General features: G+C 33.6%; 1 protein-coding gene across 4 annotated transcripts in view; it reads right to left on the bottom strand.

The window, feature by feature from the left end:
• Positions 1-20,748, bottom strand: part of ETAA1 (ETAA1 activator of ATR kinase) — a 28,579-nt gene extending 7,831 nt beyond the window's left edge. The window contains exons 1-6 of one of the 4 annotated variants that reach the window (XM_019718161.2): positions 20,227-20,745; positions 18,940-19,068; positions 18,600-18,676; positions 14,974-15,083; positions 12,693-14,719; positions 5,621-6,730 (exon numbers count right to left, since the gene is read on the bottom strand). In XM_019718161.2, coding sequence (XP_019573720.2) covers positions 6,612-6,730; positions 12,693-14,719; positions 14,974-15,083; positions 18,600-18,676; positions 18,940-19,068; positions 20,227-20,449 — 2,685 coding nt within the window. In that variant the 5' untranslated portion in view covers positions 20,450-20,745 and the 3' untranslated portion in view covers positions 5,621-6,611. Of the gene's footprint in view, positions 1-5,620; positions 6,731-12,692; positions 14,720-14,973; positions 15,084-18,599; positions 18,677-18,939; positions 19,069-20,226 lie in introns of those variants that run through there. The other 3 variants (XM_019718178.2, XM_019718170.2, XM_074332077.1) reach the window with 3 other exon arrangements.
• Positions 20,749-23,773: the final 3,025 nt, after the last annotated feature.

Genomic DNA, 23,773 nt, shown 5'->3' with positions numbered 1-23,773 from the left:
TCTTTGAAAGAGAGACAAAGTATGGTTATTCACACTTAGGTATTTGCCATGCATTATCTCAAAAAAAAAAAAAAAAGTTAGCCTGTTACTTTGAGGAAAACAACGAACATTGCTTTTTATCAATGGAAAAACTCAAACTTTCAAGCAAAACTTAGAATTTGGGAAAGCTTATATAAGCTACCATGAACTTGATAGCTTTTTAATGCATGGAAGACAGTTCTTGAGATTAGTGGTGATACTAGTTAAGAAAGTTGATCATATAATGATGTACCAGCATTGGGAAGATCCGTGTAACTCAGTGAACCAATATTTTCCAAATGACCATTAAATGATATTTTACACATGTATAAATGATCTATTCAAAGTACAGAATAGACCAATTGATTTTAATATAACAGAGCAGAAAAAATTCAGTTGATTCCAGATTCTATATTTATTTTATTTCAATTTTTTTTGTGGTAAATTACACATAACAAAATTTATCAACTTAACCATTTTAAGTGATAAGTTCAGTGGTATTAAATACAGTCATTATGTTGTGAAGCCATCACCACTGTGTTGGGGGTGCTCATAGCTGGTATATTAACTCAGTAATAGGCAGACTATGACCTACAGGATGAGGAGGCACAAGCCACCCGCAAGGGATCAGCAGGTAGCTTCCTCAGCCTCTGAGCTCCCGCATTGGGAAAGTGAAGAAAACCCCAGAGTAGTTTTGATTGAAGGTGCCGTTTCAATATACTCACACAGAAGAAGTCAAGTCACAAGATTCATTACTTACAGACCCCAGATATGAAGGAGGTAGGGGGAGGCCAAGACACATTGGGCAGGGAGAAGGGCAGTTCTCCATCCCAGGTCAAGCCAACAAGATAGAGAGTAGGGTAGCAAGCACGGATTACTATCAGGTGATTGGGGTAGAGATCAGTAACTCTTTGTGGGCTCAACTCTTTAAATGGTTATTTTAAAAGGTGTGCCTCCCAGGGTGGCTGGATGGCTCAGTTGGTTAGAGCACGAGCTCTTAACAATAGGGTTGCAGGTTCGATTCCCACATGGGCCAGCGAGCTGTGCCCCCCTGCAACTAAGATTGAAAATGGCAACTGGACTTGGAGCTGAGCTGCGCCCTCCACAACTAGATTAAAGGACAATGACTGATGGGTCCTGGAAAAACACACTGTTCCCCAATATTCCCCAATAAAAATTTTAAAAACGGTGTGCCCCCAAAAACAACACCCCAAAAAACAACATGGGAACTTATGGCAGGAATCTTAAGCTCGGGTCCTATCTAAATGTCCAGACTCTGGGTGTGAGCAGGGTTGTCATAAGATAATGCCTAGGCAGCAACTCGAAATAGCGGCTTTCTCTTCACAACCACCATCCACCTCCAGGACTCTTCAGCTTGTAAACTGCAACTCTAAACCCATTAAACAGTACTCTCCATTCCCTCTTTCCGCCTACATCTTGGCAACCACTGTTCTGTTTTCTGTCTCTATGATTTTGACTGTTTTAAGTAGTTCACATAAGTGGAATCACATAGTATGTCTTTTTGTGACTGGCTGGTTTAATTTAGCATAATATCCTCGAGGTTCATTCATGTTGTAGCATATGTCTGAATGTCCTTCCTTTTTTGACGTTAAATAATATTCCATTATGTACAGAGGATGCCAAAAATATGTATATACATTTTAAGGAAAAAACTGTATTAAAATTGTAATACTCTATATACCAATAACAAAAGATGAATACAAGTCACATTTGACTCCTGCAATTACAAGAGGTGCTCATAGTGGTTACCATCAGCGTAATTTAATAGTTTTTTCCTTTCGTAGAATGTGTATACATTTTTTTTGGCCCTCTCTGTACATAACACATTTTGCTTCCCCATTCAGCAATCAATGGATGTCTGGTTGCTTCCATGTTTTAGCTATTATGAACAATGCTATTATGAATGTGAGTGTTCAAATACAATTACCTTTATTTTTAATAAGGTTTTGAGGTATATTTGACATACCATAAATTGCACATCAAGTGTACAATTCTGTAAGTTTTGATACATACAGCCATGAAAACACCAAAATCAAATAGTAAATATATCCCACACACACCCCCACCACAAAATTCTCTGCTTTGTAATCCCTCCCATCCATCCTTCCCTGCTCCTCTCATCCCCAGGCACTGATCTTTCTGCCATAAAACATTAGTTTGCATTATCTAGTTTATATAAATCATAAAACTGTTTTCTAAAAGTTTTTTTTTTACCATTTTATATTGCTATCAGCAGCATATGAGAGTTCCAGTCCCTCCAAATATTACCAATACTTGACAGTCTCGTTAATTTGAGTCATTCTAATGTGTAGTGATCTCATTGTAGTTTTAATTTTAATTTCCCCAATGACTAATGATGATAAACTTTACATGTGCTTATATGCCATCTATATATCTTTTGATGAACTGGCTGTTCAAATCTTTTGCTCTCTGCCTTTTCTTATTGGGTTGTTTTATGTCTTAAAGTTGAGTTTTGAGAGTTATTTATACTTTCTAGAGGCTGATCCTTAGTGAATATGTGATTTGCAAAGACTTTTCTACTTGTTTTTTTTTTCTTCCTTTTTTGATGGTATCCTTTGAAGCGCAAGTTTTTAATTGCAATAAAATTCATTTTTTTTGTCCTGACTTTTGTGTTGTATCTAAGAAGCTTGCCTAAAGATTTACTCCTGTTTTCTTCCAAGGCGTTTTATGAGTTTAGCTCTTATATTTAGGCTGACAATCCATTTTTTGTAAGTTTTTATATGGTGTGAGCTAGGAATTGAACTTAATTCTTTTACATGTCAATATTCAGTTGTCCTAGCACCATTTGTGGAAAAAACTATTCCCCCATTGGAGTGTCTTGGCACCCTCACTGAATATCTTAACAATGTCTTTTGATGAATTCCTATTCGTCAACTGGTTCTTTTATGGATTGTGCTTTTGGTATCATATTTAAAGCAAATTTGGGTAATGCAAAGTCAGTTTCTTTTATCTTCTCATAGGTTTACAGTTTAAGTTTTGTATTTAGGTCTATGATACATTTTTAAATTTTGGTATAGCATGAGGTACAGACTTTTTTTGCATATGGTGTTCAACTGTACAAAAAAAATTTATTGAAAATATTTTCTCTGACTTGCCTTTGTAACTGTCAAAACTCAATTGTCCTTTTGTGTGTCAATCTATTTATAAATTGCATATTCTGTTTCACTGATCTATTTGTCTATCTATATTTCACTACCAGTCTTGATTTCTATAGCTTTATTTACCAGTCTTGAAATCAGGTAATATTAGTGTTTTAGGTCCTTTACATTTCCATATGAATTTTAAAACTAGTTTGTCCATTTCTATAAAAAAAAAATGACTTGATATAATTGGGATTGTGTCGAATCTATAGATTTGGGGATAACTGTTATCTTAACAATATTGTCTTCTGAATTATGATCATGGTATCTCTCTCCATTTGTCTTTCAGCAATGTTTTAGTTTTCAGTGTACAGGTCTTCCACATCTTGTTAGCTTTATCCCTAAGTACTTTGTATTTTTAAAAGCCTTTGTAAGTGATATTTTTAAATTTCATTTGTTGCTAGTATATAGAAATGTAATTTACTTTTGTATATGGATGTTGTATCCTGTAACTTTGGTAAACGTATTCTAGTACAATTATTTTATAGATTACATTTTCTAAATAGATGATCGTGTTGTCTGTACATAAAGCTGTATATTTTCTTTTCTATCAGGATGACTTTCATTTTATTCTTGCCTTACTGAACCTCCAGTACAATATTGAATAGACATGGTGAAAGCAGACAACTTTGTCTTTTTCCCAGTCTTAAGGAGGAAACAGTTCCACCATTATCATGTTATCTTTTTTTTTTTGTATTAAGTCTTTAATCAGGTTGAGGAACTTTCCTTCCAATCTATTAATCATATGACTTTTCTTTTAGAGTTGATTTTATAGTGAATTTCATTGACTTTCAAATGTTAAAAATCAACCCTGCATTCTTGGGATAAACGTCATTGGTCATTGTGCACCATTCTTCTTATGTAATGTTGGATTTGCTCTGCTAAAATTTTGTTTAGAATTTTTGCATTTTGTTCATGAGGGATATTGGCCTTTAGTTTTCTTTTAATCTTTTTCAGGTTTTAGTATCTGGATAATGCTCACCTCATAGAATGAGTTGGAAAATAGTCCATTCCCTTCAATTCTCTGGAATTGTTTGTGTAAAATTAAGCTAAAGGCACTCGAGAGAAAACAAGTGGTAGGCAGGGAAGAACTTAAGCAAAGGTAGAGATATCCAAAGCATAGGAAGAACACAGTGAAACCACTCTCTAAAAAAGACAGATTCTCAGTTCTTTATTTTACCTGTATGATGGTGGCCCCATAAGATCATAAAGGAGCTGAAAAATTCCTATAGCTTAGTGCTCTTACTACCCTATACTATATGGAGTGCAACACTTCACACAAATGCTTACCATTGTGTTACAATTGCCAACACTATTCAGTACAGTAACATGATGTACAGGTTAGCAGCCCAGGAGCTGCAGGGGAACAGAATTTGACACCCTAAAATATGTCTCTTTGGCATAAGGATTCTTTAAGGCTAATTTTAAGAAACAGCAGACATGGGGAGAAGCACTAAAAACCAAGTAAAATTGACCCCTTTTAAAAGACACACTTGTAAGGCAAATCTCCATTTTGTAAGGGTGTCTCCTTTCCTGTACCAGGAAGAAGGGGATAACCTGATCTCCAGAAACTCTAATCAATGCAGAAATACCATATAGCCTCCCATAAATGACTCTTCCACCCCCAACCTTTTTTTGTCTTCAGCTGAAGATGGTATTTAAGATGGTGGCTTCAACCATTTTGGTAAGTTACTCAGTTTTCTGGGGTCTCTCCTACATATACAGAAGGTCCACGTGTTATTTAATGTGTTTTTCTCCTGTTAACCTGTATTTATCTACGGAGATGTCTCAGCCAAGAACCCAGAAGGGCAAGAGGAAAATTATTTTTCCTCCCTACAGAGCAATAGGCTATACCATATAGCTTAGGTATGGAGTAGGCTATACCATCTATGTCTGTGTCAATTACATTCTATGATGTTTACACAATGACAAAAACCACTTAATGACACATTTCTCCAGAACATATCCTGTTGTTAAGTGGAGCGTGACTGTATTTATTTAGGTTCTTTATTATATTTGCTTAGACAAATAATAAAAGTTACCTAGAATGTGTTACTCTACTGTATATATGTATGAAAACAAAACTTTCAAAATGATATATCTCTACATAGCAATACCTTAAAATGCATTTAATTATTTTGATATTATCATAGCTCTAAGACACCTGAATAGTGATCGACCTAACAGGTATTTCACATCTATAACTTTCCTCAGGTCTCCTAAAGGTATTTGAGATGAATAAAGCACCCTTAATGCCATTAGGTTCTCTACTTGGATTTTACTTCTGGCTTAGCAAATTCCAAACAAGAAAAAGGAAAGAAAAAAAAAAAGAGTACTAGAGAAAAACAAATTAGTAAAGTAAGTAAATTAATCAAGGGAAAATTACACAGTTACAAGAAAACAGAAAAGAGAAAGACTCATTTTTATATGTTGGAATGATTAATTCTTTAATACAAGAACAATGAGTATCATATTTAAACAGTCCTTAATGTACTTTTAGTTACTTTTTTTTAAGTTTTATACTATAATACCACAACAAACAAGTTATTTTATGTATTAATACTCAGAGAAAGAAATGGTACGATTGTCTAGGTAGCCATTAGAATGAAAGAAATCATTCTAATCCCAATACAGCTTTAATCTGCCTTGTGACTTTCAGAAAAACAGTATTCAATTCTCACCTACACAATAAAGAAGCTGGATCAGATGATATCTAAAGCTTCTGACAGTTCTAAATGTTAATGATGCTACATTTCTTGTACAGCTAATCCACTTTCTTTCTTTTAAACTTCTTAAATCAGCATTTTCCCTAAAAATGGTGTCAAGTTTCCAAAATACATCACATTTTAAAATTCAAATCTACTTCAGACTAGGAATTGAAGACAGTGATTTCCTTACCAAAAAAAATGAAATCCTTTATTTCCTACCAACCACGCTCCTAAGAATATGAAAGTATTAATTCAAATTCAGAAATGTATAGACCTTAAGGAACAGTAACCAAAAGTAAAAACGATTAAAAAAAATAGTCTCTATAAACTTAGAATGTTGAAGCTTTGTATTAGGAAAAGACATATTATAATAAAAAAAATGAAGTAAGTAACCTATTTTTTGATGATCCTCTGCAATCACAGTACTTAAAAAAAACAACAAATTTTCTCTATTTAATTTTACTACATAATTGTTAGCTTTTCTGAATTTCCTAAACTTACATGCAATTACTTTCACATACATATCCAAGGAAAGGTTTCACTGACCACTGCCAACACTGATTTATTAAATAAAGTAGAAGTCCATGCTTTATAACTGTTAAATTTCTCACAGAGAAATCAAGAAACAGTATTTTCTATCATAGATAGTTATCAACTGTCTTTGTTAAGCCTTCCAACTAATATTTCACTTAAAAAATCCAGGTTAAGTGGGAGCTGCCTTTACAGACGATGCCTGTGCTCTGGCCATTCTTCGAACTAGTGCTTCTTGTCTTTTTCTCTGAATTTCTTCAGGAGAATACTTTCTATTTTTCTCTTCTTCCTCTAAAAATTACACAAAATACAGATATTAGTTTTATAGACTATAAAGTCATTCTGAATGAGTTTTAATTTTTAATCTTTTATTACTCAGATTTGCCATACAGGTTTGGCTATTAAATCACACGAAACTACTAAATATAAGATTCCAGGTACAGACATAATGCTCTAGGCCAAAATCAAGCACTGATCTATTTGTCCCTATTTCATGCACTCTTTTCACAGTGTGATACAATTCATTTGATTAAAAATGGCACATTTTGATTACCCAGAAAACAATTCTTGTGAACAGTGACATATAATTTATATAACCAACAAATGAATACATTTTAAAAACAAACTGGGATTTTTAATCATCAACAAAACAAAAAGACATCCTACTGAATGGGAGAAGAAATTTGCCAATGATACATCTGATAAGGGGTTAATATCCAAGGTTTATAAAAACTCATACAACTGCACACCAAAAAAAACACACAATCCTATTTAAAAATGGGCAGAGGGTCTGAATAGACATTTTTCCAAAAAGGACATACAGATGGTCAATAGACATATGAAAAGATGCTCAGCATCACTAATCATCAGAAAAATGCAGATTAAAACCACAATAAGATACCACCTTATTTCTGTCAGAATGGCTATCATCTATAAAGCAACAGACAACAAATGGTGAGGATATGGACAAAAGGGAACCCTCATCCACTGTTAGTGGGATTATAAATTGGTGCAGCCACTTTAGAAAACTGTATGGAGGTTCCTCAAAAATTCAAAATATAACTACCTTATGACCCAGCAATTCCACTCCTGGGTATTTATCCAAAGAAATCCAAAACATTAATTCAAACAAACATATGTGCCCCTATGTTTACTGCAGCGCTATTCACAATAGTCAAACATGAAAACAACCAAAATGTCCATCAATAGACAATTGAATTAAGAAACTGTAATACATTTCTACAATGGAGTATTACTCTGCCATAAGAAAAAAAAATGAAATCTTACCATTGGCAACAACATGGATGGACCTAGAGGATATTACGCTAAGTGAAATAAGTCAGACGGAGAAAGACAAATAACGCATGATCTCACTTATATGTGGAATCTAAAGAACAGAATAAATGAGCCAACAAAACAGAAACAGACTCATAGGTGCAGAGAACAAACTGATGGTTACTAGATGGGAGGGGGGTGGGGGGATGGATGAGAAAGGTGAAAGGATAAGGAAGCACAAATTGGTAGTCACAAAATAGTCATGGGGATGTGAAATACAGTATGGGGAATATAATCAATAAAGCTGTAAAAACTATGTAGGGTATCAGATGCTATTGGACTTACAGGGGGGATCACTTCACAGATTATACAAATGCCTAACCACTGCGTTGTACACCTGAAACTAATATAAAATAATACTGAATGTCAACTATAATTATATCTATATCTATACATATCTATATCCATATCTATATCTAGTCATGGGATGTAAAGTACAGCAGGAGGAATATAATCAGTGGCGCTGTAATAGCTGTGTATGGTATCAGACGGGGAGTAGACTTGGGGTTGTCATTGTGAGGGGTGTAAATGTGTAATCATTACATTGTTCTATACACCTGAAACTAATAAAACGAAAACCCTGAGATTTTAAATGTAGTCAAAATATCATGAATTAGATACCAATACCTTAGTTTATTTTCACTATGAGCTATGTTCATATTCACACCCACTCTTTTTCTCTATAGAACTCCAAGATTTTCATTTCAGCCATTCAGTAAAAAATGTTTGAGTGATAAGAGTGAAATCCAGCATGTCCATAAACATGTAACTCACTGTCAGATACTATCTTTTTATTTGGAGGATACATTTTATATAAACATTAGAAAATTATTTCAAAAAGCAGAATATCTGAATAAAATCTTCAATTCCAATGTCTTTTTAATATAAAAATGGGAAGCATTTTGATATATTCTTATGCGGCATATTTTAGTGTATACTTTAGACGTACTATAAAATAAACAATGTGTTTTAAATTAAATACATGAAAATAAGAAAGTTCTATTTTAACAAAAGATCCAATTCTACCTCTGCCAAAATACTGAGTTCTAATAAAATGAATTGAATTTGATAGTTAAGTCACTTTGAGCTAAAGTATTAGATTATATTAATAGTAGTAAGAAGCAAACTTTAAATAGCAAACATATTTTCTTATTTAAATGATGTTTTAAAATTAAGACCATCACCTTAATACATATTTAAGTGATCTTGTATTATACTGGTAAAACTGTTCATGTAAAATCTTCCTTTCAGAGTAAATAAGAATCTGTAGTACAATCAGCAGAGAAATATTATTTACACTGACATCTAAACAAGGGCTCTAGATTTATTTGTTGTAAGACATTTCTCTTGTTAACTAAGGAAAATATTTGCCCAAACTACATCACCTGTCTTCTCTTTCTTAGTATAATCTAAATGGGAGTGGGCCTTCAGGGTAAGAGATGCGTATTTTGAATAAACTCCCTAATTCTGATGCCTTTTATTTCCTAAACTAATAATCTCAGACTGTAGTTATTTTTCCTTACAGAAAGATACAAGATACTTCAAAATTAGCTTAACTAATTATCTAATATTTCAGTTTCAAAACTGAGAAATACAAGAAACTCAGAATACACACACACACACAGTTAACATTCAATTGACCAGAAGTTTGGAAGAAAAACAGGTAAATAATCCATGACAGCAGAAAAAAATATAGCTCCCTAAAAGTGGCCTTACAATTGGCTTGGTGATATTCTGGAAAATAATGTCAAAGGAGATAATAAAGTCACACCATGAAAATTTGACTTAGTCATCCATCAGCCCTTCCTTTAACTCAGTCTGTAATACAAATACATAGCAAAGTCTCAAACTATTGCAGGGTACAAAGCAAGAGTGGTTCTTAGTTCTTAATCTTTAACTTAAAGCAAGGGTCAGGATTTTTTTTTTTTTCCTGTAACTGGCCAGAAAGTAAATATGTTAACCCTTGAGAGTCATATGGTCTCTTGTTGCAACTGCTCAACTCTGTCACTGTAGCATGAAAACAGCCATGGACAATACATAAACTAATGATGTGGCTACGAGTATGTTCCAATAAAACTTTGTGTATAGATAATGAAATTGGAATTCCATATAATTTTCAAAAGTCATGAAATAGTCTTGATTTTTGTAACATTTAAAATGTGAAAATCTTCTTAGCATGCTGGCTGTACAAAAAACAGGCCATACAGGCTGGATTTGGACAGGCCATGCTTTCCCAAACCCTGCCTCAAAGCAATGAGGTAATTAAATGGGTTTTGTTTCAAAGATATTCCCTGGATAGCAGTCTGCTACATATCAAAGTAGAAAGGTGTGGAAACAATAGAAAATATCAACAAGGTTAATAATGACTAGAAGATTAGATACTACAAATAAATTTAAAGGAAGAATTGATAAGGTAAACTGAAAGGCAGATTATTCATCCACAAAAAATGCAGATAGGATAGGACATAGAAGTTTTGGGAAAACGCAAATATTCCAGAGATTTAGTCTCTAATGGAATTATATGTAAATATATTCATGTTGAGAATATGCACCAATTCATAACACTTATTTGAATATAAACATTTAAAATTATTATAGATTGATTATCCTTAAAGTTTCAAAATATCTAGTTTGGGCTATAATATAGAGATATATTCACTGTCAGTGTTGATGAGAATATAAACTGATGTAACTTTTTGGGAAGATGTGGTGATATCCATCAAACTTCAAAACATTCTCCTACAACAATTTTTCAGTAATTAACATACAATCACAAGAGCATGAAGAAATTTGTTAGAAGGAAATGATCCTCACTGGAGGATTGTTTGTAATGCAAAAAACTGCAACCAAACTAACCTTTCATTAGTAGAGACACAGTTAAATAAATTATGGTACATTCATATAATGACATAAGATGTTGTCATTAAAAGGACTGAAGCAAATCTATATGCACTAACAGGAAAAGATAGAATAATACATTAAGTGAAGGCAAAATCAAGTTGCTAAATAGTGGGTATATACTATGTAATTCCATCTACTAAAGGAAATCTATAGGTATACACACACGTTTTTATACACACAAAGAACTGTTACATGATGCATTCCAAAGTGGAGGACTTAACTTTTTACTTCAAATTACACTGTTCTTTCTTTCTTTTTAAACCAGCATATTACTGTTACAATTTGTTTTTAAAAAGAGGAGGTATCACTTAAATAGGAAAGTTGGAGCACTAATACCAACAAATGCATCATCTAGAATCGAAACAGAGAACAATGATTTAATGTTAAAAGAAACTAAAATCTTTCTTGCATTAGCACTGATCTATATAACAGATAAGAATACTAATGTCAGCCCCAAGTGAGGGAGACTAATTAAGAAAATCTGTAATTACAAGCTCGTATAGTAAATGCCGTAACAGTAGTTGGCACTGAGTATTGGAGAAACCCAGAGAAAGTGAATGTAAATCACTCTGGGTGGTCAGAGACACATTGTGTTTCACAGGACAAATGGAAAACAGGCTGGCAGATCTGGTATCTGCATGTGAGGGAAATGGCATCTGCAAAGACATGAGTCTGTGAGAAAGTACTGGTTATTAAGAAGCACTAGTAGTCATGACAGACATACTCCCTTTGAAAAAATATTACGTTATCAGTGAATAACAGATTTTTTAACATTATACTGCATGATGTTCATTCAAATATTAAACATCTTCTAAGTGGCAGATGCTGTGGTAGGCCTAGGTGCTCACTGATAAGACAGACGGTAATCAATTATTTAATTACAAATTGTGATAAAAGTGAAGGAAATAAGCGATGATGGAAAATTAACAAGGAAAAGGCTTACTTATACAGTGTTCAAGGAAGGCCTCTGTGAGAGAGTGACACTCAACTGAGACCTAAGGATAAAAAAGTACGAAGCAAAGGGTGGGAGTAGGGGATGTCGATGTTGGGAAGGAGTTTTCGTTGGGAATAGCATAGTCAAAGCTTCTGAACTGGGAAAGAACCTATTTCATTTGAGGAACTGAAAGACAGCTGGTACAAGTGAAGCTTAGCAGGTAAGGGAGAAGAGGACGGGCAGGTTAAGGAGAGAGAATCCAAGGCCTTGTAGATCACAGTGTAGTTTGGACTTTATTTGAAATAGCTGGGCAGCCACTGAAGGCTGAGATTAAGCATAGGAATGCCGTGTTTGCCGATTTGTTTGTAAAAGAGTATTCTGTTTGGAGATCATACTTGAAAGGGGACAGACAGGTAGAAGAACTACAGTAGTCCAGTCAATAAATGTTGCTTGGAAAATGGTGATAGCAATAGACAGTGAGGAAAATGGACAGTTTTGAGATTTTTCAGGTAGAAACAATGTAATTTGTTGATGGAAAGAATTTTGGTAAAGAAGAATTGGAAGAATGAAAGATGACAGGTTGTACTAAGTAAGTAAATTATAATTCTAACTATCACAACGAGTTTTACATCAGATATTATACCAGCAAACATGTTTAATTAGAATGCTCTAAATTTTCAAATATTATTCACCTCAGTGTCTCCTAAACTGGAGTAAGATTATTCAAGTTTTAAAACCATGAGTTATTTACTAAACATACACAATCTCACATAGTCATATATATATATCTAAGGTACGATTTTCTGGAAAATAATTCAGAAAATATTCAAAAGAAATGTAATGAGTGCCTACTATATGCTAGTCACTGTATTACATGTTGGGAAAGCATTCAATGCAGTCTCTAAAAACAAATCACCCACTCTTTGTATATTACAACATAATTATTTATAAAAATCACTTTATAACTTCTAGTTAAATTTCATAGTTTTTACCTTACATGGTATGCAAATTCAATGCAAAAAAAAAGCTAGTTTGGCTACTTTCCAAGATGCTACCTTTCAAAGAAAACAATTTCATACATACCTTTTGAAAGCTGTTTCAAAGATTCAGAAAGTTTCACCAAAGATTGCTGTTCAACAGTCTTTCCACATGAGTTGACATGAGTTTTGTTTTTCTCCAAACCCTGTGTAATTTTGGTATCAGAGATACTTCCTGTTACACAATTTTGATTGAACTGGGAAAGAATCTGAGAATTTCTCATCTTTGTAAACGTATACTTAGAAAATCTAACTGTTCTGTTAAGGTTACTCTGAGCTTCATCTTTTATGGTCGTATGGGACAGAGGCTGAGCAGTCAATTTCTTCTTATAAGTAGCAATTTCTGTACTCATATAATCTGAATCCAAACTTGAACTTCTTGTAAGAATTGATTTGGAACTGTTCACTTGTATTGGAACATGAGTGTTATTCCAAGGGAAAGGCATATTATTGATCAGACGATTCGAGTTCTTAGAGTATATAGTCAAATTTGTTGTAGCACCTAAAAAACTTGGAGAATTTCCATAAATTTCCCCTTTCTGCATCTTCACTGGTTCATTTATTTGTGAGCTATTTGTCAACGAAGATGTTTGTGCTGAAATATTGCTCAGATTCAAATGTGTTGATTGCACCAACTGATTTCTTTGTTCAGATTTAGTAAACTTGTTTTTGGCTCCATGTTTGGAATTATTATTAATCTCAAGTATACTTTCTGATGTCTTGCTGTCCTTTCTAATGTCTTGATGCTGAGTTAGTCTTTCAACATCATCACATGCTTGGTATAATAAATCATCATCTACATCATCCGCTTCCCAGGTATTCTCTAATTGATGACACGCTTTAACAATTTCACTGGCAAATGATGGGTCATTCCAATCATCAGAGAAAGAATCTAACTTTGATGCATTAGTCTGATTTGCATTGTCCAAAGCAGCAGAGCCAAAAGAAACTGTATTAGCAGACGTTTTAAAAGGCTGATTAAAAATAGATTTATTTTTTTGTTCATTAGAATATCCTGTGTTCAAAGTAGACTTTTTTTCAGAAGCATTTATATTAAAAATAAATTCAGTATGAATGTCTTCCTTTACTTTTGTCAGATTAGATGCAACGGCACAATCTTGAGTTTTGTCTTGAATGAATTTACTGAAAGAGTTCTCAAATTTCATTTTATTTCCAACAGATGGTAATTTGTTTGGTTTACCATTTGAATTTGGTGAAAATCTGTATTTTCCAGCATCTATTAATTCACTGTTATGTGTCTTTGAAGAAAGATCTTGTAAAATTCTTGAATCTCTTAACCTAACATCTAGACTTATATTTGTTCTTGAGTTACTTTTATCGTTTTTACTGTTAAAGGTACAAATTCCCTTTTGATCAGTCATCTGGGCTGTTTTAGGAACAGGGAGAGGTTCAGACATTTCTACATTTTGCATAACAAAAGGTTCATTACTTAGTAAGTTTTCCCAATCATCCTCAAAATCACCAGTAGTAAATGCATCTATGTGCTTACTAAAAGCTTCTGGCTCCTTAGTACAGGAAGTCACATATGATTTTGTCATTCCAGAGTTATCACCTTGACGAGAAAGTGATGCTGGAGGTTTATTTGGCAGTTTTTCAGTGACCAGAGTTTCATTAGTAATGATTTTCTCCTCTTTTAAAGCGCTTCTCTTTCCAAAGGTAGTATTAATCGTGTTACAAAAAGCATCTGACAGATCTTGGCTTAACTGTCCACTACATTTCTGAGTAGAACCATCAAAAATGGCATTAAGGGCTACTTCAATATTTTGGTCAAATGACTTCTGACTGCTATTTTGATCGTTTACCACAGATACCGTGGTGTTTTCTTTCATTGACTTCTTAATTCTAGCATTATCTATTTCAGGAACTACGTCAAGTAATAACTGCACCTGCACATTATCTTTATAATTATTTAAAGTCTCTGCTTCTGAAATCATGTAGATAAAATCATGATTTCTCTTGTTTTGCTCTTGAGTCACATCTAGCTCTTCCATATTTTTATCAAATTGCTTAGCCAATTTCATAAGTTCTTCCTCTCGATTTTGTGTTTTAAACCTATTAAACAAATATTTAAAAAATTGTAACTAAGAAAAAGTCTAAGAGTCATCATAACATTCAATTGTTATTTAACATATGATAAAACTTGAAAAATTTAAAACCTACGTTATAATGATTTTAAGTTCAAAATTTTACTTGTCAAAACTAAGGAAAAAAAATTTTCTTTTGATATATTCACAACACCAAAGCAGCATATTACTAAAAATATTTGCTTCACTGGATATTTGAAAAGCTATAAAGCTTGAACTTACTTTGTGTAGCTTTTTGCTCTTGATTTTCCCTTTGCTACATTAGGAGTACAAGGAATAGCAGTTGCACCAATCCATACACCCAGCATGGAGTCTGTTGTTGATTTTTCAACCTTGGCAGAAGGTGGAAAAAAGAGGTGCAAAAGTAAAGTACAAAAATAAGAAAAAGAAAAAAAGAAAAAGAAAAAAAACTTTGAACTACACTGAATTACTTTCTTAAAGTAATCAATTCTGGTAAGGTGATAGTTACTAATCAATCTCCAAAACAATAAGAAGCTGGAAGATGGTAATAACAAGTTGCAAGAAATGATACATTTATGTTTCAGGAAATGAAAACATTCAGAATTGGGAATTCCTTATTTTCAAAAAAATGTAGTTTTAGTAATTTGATTATTTAACAAATGCATATTTAATAAAAGCATGTTTTTATCAAAAGAAAACCGATCAACTTATAAGATATCCATAAAAATAAATATTAGTATTAGAAACCGTATAGCAGAAAACAACAGAATTAATAATAAAGAGAGATACATATGGAATTCTTTCTATATCACCTGTCTTCAAATTTTCCCTATCCCCATTATAATCTTAATCTCCAAAAGTTGGACAATCGATACTCACCTGAATTAAGAACGTTTACATAGAATTACAGTAAGGACTGAGTTAGAGATGAGTACCAGGTTAGAACTGATGCTAAGAATAAGGTAGGGGAAAAGCTGTTTTAGTCCTATATATTTTTGTTATGCCTTTCAGTCACTTCATCACACAAAATATTGAAGAATGAATTTATGCATTAGTTACAAAGCAAACCAACAAATCAAATAGGTTAACCATTTTCTAGTATATTTTTATAGTACCTAGAATGAACATAATTATCACACAAGGTAAAAATAATCTTATCACTAGATTAAAAATTACTTGAAGGCCAGGACTATTCTTATGATAGTTCAGCATCTAGCAAAATGATGAAAAAAAGATGTCAGTCCATGTTTATTTACTAGAGTCCTTAATTGATCAACAAGCAGTTTCCTTAGATGTCCAGCTGAACTTAGATTTTAGCTTTGCAAAATACTAAAAAAAAATAATAATAATTTCACTTTCATTATATTTTTTCCCTTTTTATTTCAACAACCTTGAAGTTGGGGAAAATGACACTCTTAAAGATGATTTAATTATGGATTATTTTGTCCATTTACCAAGTAATTTTAAATGTATTCGATTTTTAGAGAATAAAAATATGACAACTTTATATATCCAATTTTATATAGACATGGGTTTTTTGTATGTTTTTTATACTATTTGTGTTATATTTTAAAAATTTCTTCATTGATAATAACACAATGCAATCCAGATGCTTTATAAGGTACCTAAATATATTACTTCATTTAATCCTACGAGTATACTGTGTAGTTTTATAAAAATGATGGAAAAAATATACGAGGTCTGACAATTAAGTTCGCGAACTTGTTGCAATGATGTTGCTAACCTTTTTTGTTTATCAGAGGGATTAATCATTTTAAATTTGTGCCAACTGGACAAACAGTTAACCAAGTTTACTATTTGGAAGTGCTGAAAAGGCTGCATGAAAAGGTTAGACAACCTGAACTTTTCACCAACAATTCATGGCTCTTACATCATGACAGTGCACCTGCTCAAAAGGCACTGTCTGTGAGGGAGTTTTTAGCCAGTAAACAAATAACTGTATTGGAACACAGTCTCTACTCACCTGATCTGGCCCCCAATGACTTCTTTCTTTACCCAAAGATAAAGGAAATATTGAAAGGAAGACATTTTGATGATATTCAGAACATCAAGGGTAATATGACCACAGCTCTGATGGCCATTCTAGAAAAAGAGCTCCAAAACTGCTTTGAGGGGTGGACTAGGCACTGGCGTTGGTGCATCGCTTCTCAATGGGAGTACTTCGAAGGTGACCTTAGTGATATTCAGCAATGAGCTATGTAGCACTTTTTCTAGGATGAGTTCACGAACTTAATTGTCACACCTCGTACACCATCTTCAAATAAACAACATTATATAAAAAGTATCCTTGAAGAAAGTAAAATGACTATCCAATTAAAATGAAAGTGCATATTTTTTTAAATGCCATGTCTGAAAATATCAAGGTGACTTAAATAATTATTTGATAACATACCTAAAAATAAACATGAATATGTCATTCTGAGAACACTTTTTAAAAGCTTTTAAAAAGACCCCCGATTACTATCGAAGATTTATGTTTTAAAAGTGCTCAGCTAAAAAGGGTATCATTTAAAAGGAACTAATTTCACTGTATTTTTTTCTTATACACAAGTTACCACTTGCATACTGTTGACAATTCTTCATGTGAGCTATTATTTCCAGCCCACTTAGGTAAAGAGTCCAATAATTTACTCAACTATCTTTTTATCACTATTTAGGCTGGCCAGCCCAAACATATTTTATTGTGCTTCTTTCATGTGAAACCCACAATTAATGAAGTCTATTGTTAACTCATGAAGTAAGCAGTATTATGGTATAAATGCTATTTAACTAATGAACCATATATAAAATGAATTTCTATGACATGCGAAACATGGAATGTAGAGCTAGTAGCAACAGAGCTGTTTTGACTGTGCTAGTTGTAATTTCGGATATTTTATAGCTACTAAGAAAAACCTTATTTCTTGTCTCCTCCACCTGGATTATGGTGATTCCTTGTAACCACAGTTTGGGACAGTGCCATCTATTGTTTACCATCAATATATAGATATAGTCACTGTCCATGGGCATGCCAAGGAAAAATACTCTACTTCCTATAGAAAAGACACTAAGCAAAAATTGGATGTTTTCTGACTTTAAACCTTGTTAAATATGGAAAATAGAGAGGAAAGAGGTTCAGAACAAAGGTTGACTTGAATTTATTATTTCGATTTTACTTAAGCAGTACAAGAAATGAAATAAAGAAAAACTTTTGCAGATGGTTCTATTACAGCAAATAATTTAACTATCATAATTAACTTTAACATAACCTTACATTTATAGTGCTCTATAGTTTACAAAGAATTTTTATCTAATTTAATCCTCATAATAATCCAATAAAGAGAGCAAGACAAGTAATTCTAGTTTATGGCCGAATGAACTGAAGTTCCGAAAGCTTAAGTGACTTGTTTAGGGTCACCTAGTACAGCTTTTATAATTTTTCTTGATGATCTTGTAAGTCAATAGTATTCATAGCAGTTTCGATGGGGAAAAGGTATGCTATAAAAAGTAAACAATGCCAATTATAAAAACTTAAAAGTTTAAATTTTTATTATCTGATTCTATTATTTTAGTAACTTGAAAAATGATGCCATATATTGTTAAACAATGTTAAAAACAAAACAAACACAAAGCTCTAATAAAAAATCATCACTCTAAAAAATTAAGTAAAAATATTAGGCTTAGGGAAACATATATCACCAATTTTACATCGTTTCTTTTTTCAAAACATAAATCTCAGTAGTAGGAAAGGTAAAGGTAATCCTTGCTGCTCTATTTTCAGAAAAGAGAATTGCAAGACAAAACATTTTTCATATAAATGAACTATACAAGGACTTAATGGCATATTTTTCAGTTTTAAAATCAATTATAAAACTAGTGGTAGTTACCTGAGGAGCAATTCGATTAACAATATGTGAGATCTCATCACTATCTGTGGTATAAATCTGTTTTCTTCTTCCTTTACCTAAAGAAACAAAGACATTTCTATAAATTGTAAATAAAAAACTTGATTCTTAATAATAGTGGTCACTTCTTAGAAAACAATTAGCATGGCTAAGAGCACTATGCTCTCTGACATCACATGCCTATCACAGCAATACAATCACATAAGATTCTCAAAAAGCATCCATTGTAAAAAATTCTGATGTTACCCGACTGAAATTCTGTAGTTAAATCCTAATCATTTATGAAACCGTTATCCAGATAAAAATGTAAGTAACAATTTACCTAACTGTTTTGTCATCGGAGAATTTTGATCCCAAAAGATATCAGTCTGTCCATCTGGATCATTAGGAGAACTGAAGGTAGATGACAATAAATCCATTTTCAGCACTCTCTTTGGTGTTTCATACCTTTCTACATAAGATTAAAATAACAATTGTTGCATTTTAAAGTATCACTTCATAATACCTCAATATTAAATAATAGCTTAGACACAATTACTTTTCATAGTTCAACTATAAACTTTTCTCCCAGAGATATTACTTCCACAACTGAAATGTTTCACATAACAATCCCTGTAATACTTCACAAATTTAACATGGTAAATAGCAAGTATTTTAAGATACTCTAGTAGCTCTATGAATGTATAATACTATATATACACCCTAGTCACTCCATTCATTATCACTGGAACTTGGAGGCTTTGGAAACCACCTGTAATTTATACACTCAACAGAAACTTCAGTAAAAGTCTGTTCAGTCCGCTTTTACCAACTTTATCTGACACCAATTACGTCAAAAAACTTAAGTTATCCATTTCTTAGAAAGTTTTGTCTAGTATCATTTTTACATTTCCAGAGATTTGTTTTTGTTTATTCCGGTGTTGCTTTGGGAAAGTGAAGTGAAGCCAAGTTAAGGTCACAAAAGCCGTATTTTAAGAACACGCTGTAGTAAAGAACTTTAGAATGAGTTTCAGTTCCTACTGGAATTTATTAGAAATCTTTTACAAATGGAACACCAAAAATTGATCAGAATGAAATATTCCGGAGCCCTTAGTTTCCTACTTTGAGGGACCCTACACATAGGAACTTCCGGTTTATTCATAAAGAAGTGAGACATCACGGAGGCTTCGAGGATAAATAGCTATAGCTTTTCATAGGGTCGCTTCGCTGAAGCAAGTCAGGGCGAAAAGGTTAAGGGGAATAATCCCCCTAAGAATACGCTGAAGGCAACAGGTCTATCACATTTCTCCTCGCTCTGCCTCTGCTGCTAACTGGAAGAGCAGCCTAGCAATTAGCCGCCCTCCCTTAAAACAGGTAAACCCCACACGGCCCATTCTTGTGGCAGGGGCGGCAAGTGAGTGGTCAAACCTAACAGGGCAGTGCTCAAATTCGGGGACTAAAGCCGTGGGAAGTGTGTCAGGTTACTTTTGGACTCGCGAGGGGAGAAACCCAGAGAAAGAAAACATCCTTCAGACTCCACCCTCACTCCCACCCCAAATTTCCCAGCTGCAAGTTCGGCTGTGGGGCTGCAGCGCCGAAGCCCAGAAGGGCCGCGCTGCCCACGTCTCACCCTCGGGGTTACTTCTACTGCACGAAGCGGCTGCTGGAGGCTGCTCTTGCTGCGGCATGGGCCGGGGAGACCCGTCTCCGACCCCGCGGAGCCCCGATCTGCGGGCCGACCTAAGCCGCCTCTTCCCTGGCTCCACCATCGAGGTGCATTCGTCAGCCGCCGCCGCTTTGCGCGGCGTGTTCATCAGGCCAAGGCTGTCCCCATGTTTTCTTCGCCGACTCATTGCCTAGGACCCCCTCCACCAGCCGTTTCTCCTTTCACATTTTGCACGGGAGAAGTAAAGCAATGGAGTTAAAAACGAGACCCTGCGTTAACGGCCGCCGCCATTTTTGCCGATGGCGCGCTGGTAAGAGGCGGCCGCTGATTGGCTGCGTCCGGGCCGGGGGCGGAGCGGTCAGCGTGCTTGGGGAGCGTGCTTCCGCAGCCTGCTTCCGACCTTGCTGGGCTCTGCTCAGATTGATCAGCATTGGAAAGGAGTTTAAGGATTACAGGTGTGTCCATAGTAACTGAGAGTGACAGCAGGAGAGGTGAAAAGAAGATTGAATCCATTGGCATCTTTTTATTGCATTTACAACTAGAATTACACATTATTCGTTCAGATTACTGTGTGTTTTAGTATTTTAAAGAAAAGGAAATAAAAGTATAAGGAAGAAAGCAAAATATTTTTTCATAGATGATATGTGCATAGAAAAATCCACAAAATGTAGGAAAACTTATTAAATTCATCAATTAACAGTAGCTGATACAAAGTTAATATTCAAAGATCAATTGTGTTTCAATTGATTTGTAACAATGTTGACTTCTTAAAGAAATACAATTTATAGTAGCATACAAGATATCAAATAACTAGGTATAAATTTAACCAAAAATTGCAGTACCCCTACAGAGAGAATTATGAACTATTTTTGAAAGAAATTGAACACCTAGATAAATAAAGGATAATAATATTCATAGGTTGCAAGACTCCGTATTGTTACAATGTCAATTCTCAAATTGATCTATAGATTCGGTGGAAATCCATGCAAAATTGCAGTAGGACTGTGTGTGTGTGTGTGTGTGTGTGTTATGACAAGTTTATTTTAAAAGTATATGGAAATGCAAAAGGCTAAAAATATCCAGGAAACTTTTGAAGGATAATGAAGTTGGATATCTACCAGTTATCAAGACTTATAAAGAATTAAGAGTGTAACAATGATGAAAGGATAGACAAATAGATGAAAGAAACAACAAAAAGGTTAGAAATGGACCTTTAAGTAAATGGACACTTGATTTAAGATAAAGACAACCTTCCTGAGCCATGGGAAAGGACTTTTTGATAATAAATAGGGCATGGTCAATTTTATATTCACACAGAAAGAAGCTTAACCAATACCTCATACTGTATCCCAAAATCAAGTGCCAATTGATTATATATTTAATTGTAAATGATAAAATAATTAACATTCTAGAAGTTGATGTAAATTGTCTTTATGACAGAATGAATTTTAAATTGACCAAAAAGGTCACCAACTATAAAGAAAATAATTATAAATTTGACTACATTAAATTGATAATTTGAGATCTTCTGTCTATCCAAAGACAACATTAAAGAAAATAAATGAAAAGTGAAGTACAAACTGGGAGAAGATATCTATAAGAGATAAAATTAAGGTCCTATATGTAAAATATATGAAGAATTGATATAAGTTATTAAGAAAATGATTGACCACCAATAAGAAGAATGGGTCAGATACTGTAGCAGGCTCTCCAAAAGAAAATCTGAATAATCAACAAACTTGTAGAAAGGTGCTCAACCACATTTGTAATGAAAAGAATGAAAATTAAAACCACAATGTGATATTCCTCTGCACACAGCAGAATGGCTAAAATTGACAAGATACAATACCGGTATCAAGGAAATAAACCAGACATGAGAGCACAGGCCCAGCCTTGACTGAAGCCTGTGGGAGATGGATAACCAGAGGACCCAACCATGGGAACTGTAACATACTGCTGGTGAGAGTATAACTTGGTACAGCCACTTTGGAAAACTGTTTGGATCTAGCAATCCCACTCCTAGGAATATAAACAATGGAAAAATCTAGGTACGTATGTATCAAGATACAGTTTATAAAAATGCTTTTAGCAGTAAAATTCAAAATTACCCCAAACTGGAAGCAAACCAAAGGCTCTTCAACAGTATAGTGGGTAAATATATTGAGCTATGTTTGCTCAACAAAATGCTACATAGTAATGAAAATGCAAAACTACAACTCTTTACAACAATGTGGAAAACTCTCATAAAGTTGAGCAAAAGAGGCCAGACTCCACCACTTCCTCCCCCAGAATACTATATAATTCCATTTATATAAATTTCAACAGGCAAAATTAAACTATATTGTATAAGAATGTAAGCTCAAGTGATAAAATTATAAAGAACTATCCAGGAAGTGGTTACCATAAAAGTCAGGATAATGATTACTTTGTGGAGGGGAGAATGGACCATCATTAAAAGGAGAGGGGGGGATGTGTGGGTTTTGTTCATTGTCTTGTTTTAGTTTTGGATTTTGTGATAATTCATTGAGCTGAACATGTTTTGTGTACTTTTCTGTATATATGTTATATTTATCAATAAAAATGTTTTAAAATTTTAATGTAAGGCAAAATCTTTATTTCCATGAGGAACTGACATATATTTCTTGTTTGTAATTTCCTGTTTTTATTCTTCAGTTTGGCTACCAGGAATCCTAGAACTAAACTTGAGTTTCAGTTCTAACAATTATGCCAACCATCGTGACCAAATAATGTCATCCTTTTTCCTCAGTCCTTGACTTTCTACTATTTTCCTTGCCATGATTACTTTTACATATTTTTAAATCATTATTCTGGTTTTATATATTTATAACTAGATATGACTGCTTGGGAAATTACATCTCTTAAAATTCAAACTAACTACTTGAACTTCTAGTTGCCTAATTAATATAAATTGATAGGTATACTGTTATTTCTCTTGGGGATTTCTTCTACCTCTCAACTGACCAAGAATACCAGAGGCAGAAAAAAAAAAATCTCGAATGTCCACTACAACATTTTATTAAATAGATGGCATCATGGTTGTCTCAAAGACGTAACTTACTCTGAAAAATTCCCAACTCTCACTTAGAAAATAGTTGAAGTTTGAAGAATTTCCTAATTCCTATAGGAGTAATAACCACGTGGTTATCCTTTAAATCATATTAATACTGCAAGTGAAATAACAGTGAACAATTTCCCATAATTGTACATAATCTGTAGTACCCAAGTAACCATTGTAAAAAGGAATAACTCGAGCCCAAAGAACAGACGTGTGTTTTTACCCAGTGCCTATCCAGGATGGCTATAATTCTAATCATTATGTGATAGGAAACTGTCATAAGTTTTAGCTTAAATGTTGCTTAATTCAAACAATCTGTTACAGTTCTAATGTAATTCAAATTAAATGTACTTCCTGAACATAACTCCTGAATAAGTACAGTACAAAAAACTCATTGATAAAATGTTCTTAATAAACAAAAGATAAGCCTTATAG

This window comes from Rhinolophus sinicus, linkage group LG05 (genome assembly GCF_036562045.2).
Source record: "Rhinolophus sinicus isolate RSC01 linkage group LG05, ASM3656204v1, whole genome shotgun sequence".
In the NCBI taxonomy this organism is placed as follows: domain Eukaryota; kingdom Metazoa; phylum Chordata; class Mammalia; order Chiroptera; family Rhinolophidae; genus Rhinolophus; species Rhinolophus sinicus.
The sequence above is the reverse complement of the archived record's forward strand: the minus strand, read 5'-3'. Positions and strand labels throughout refer to the sequence as shown.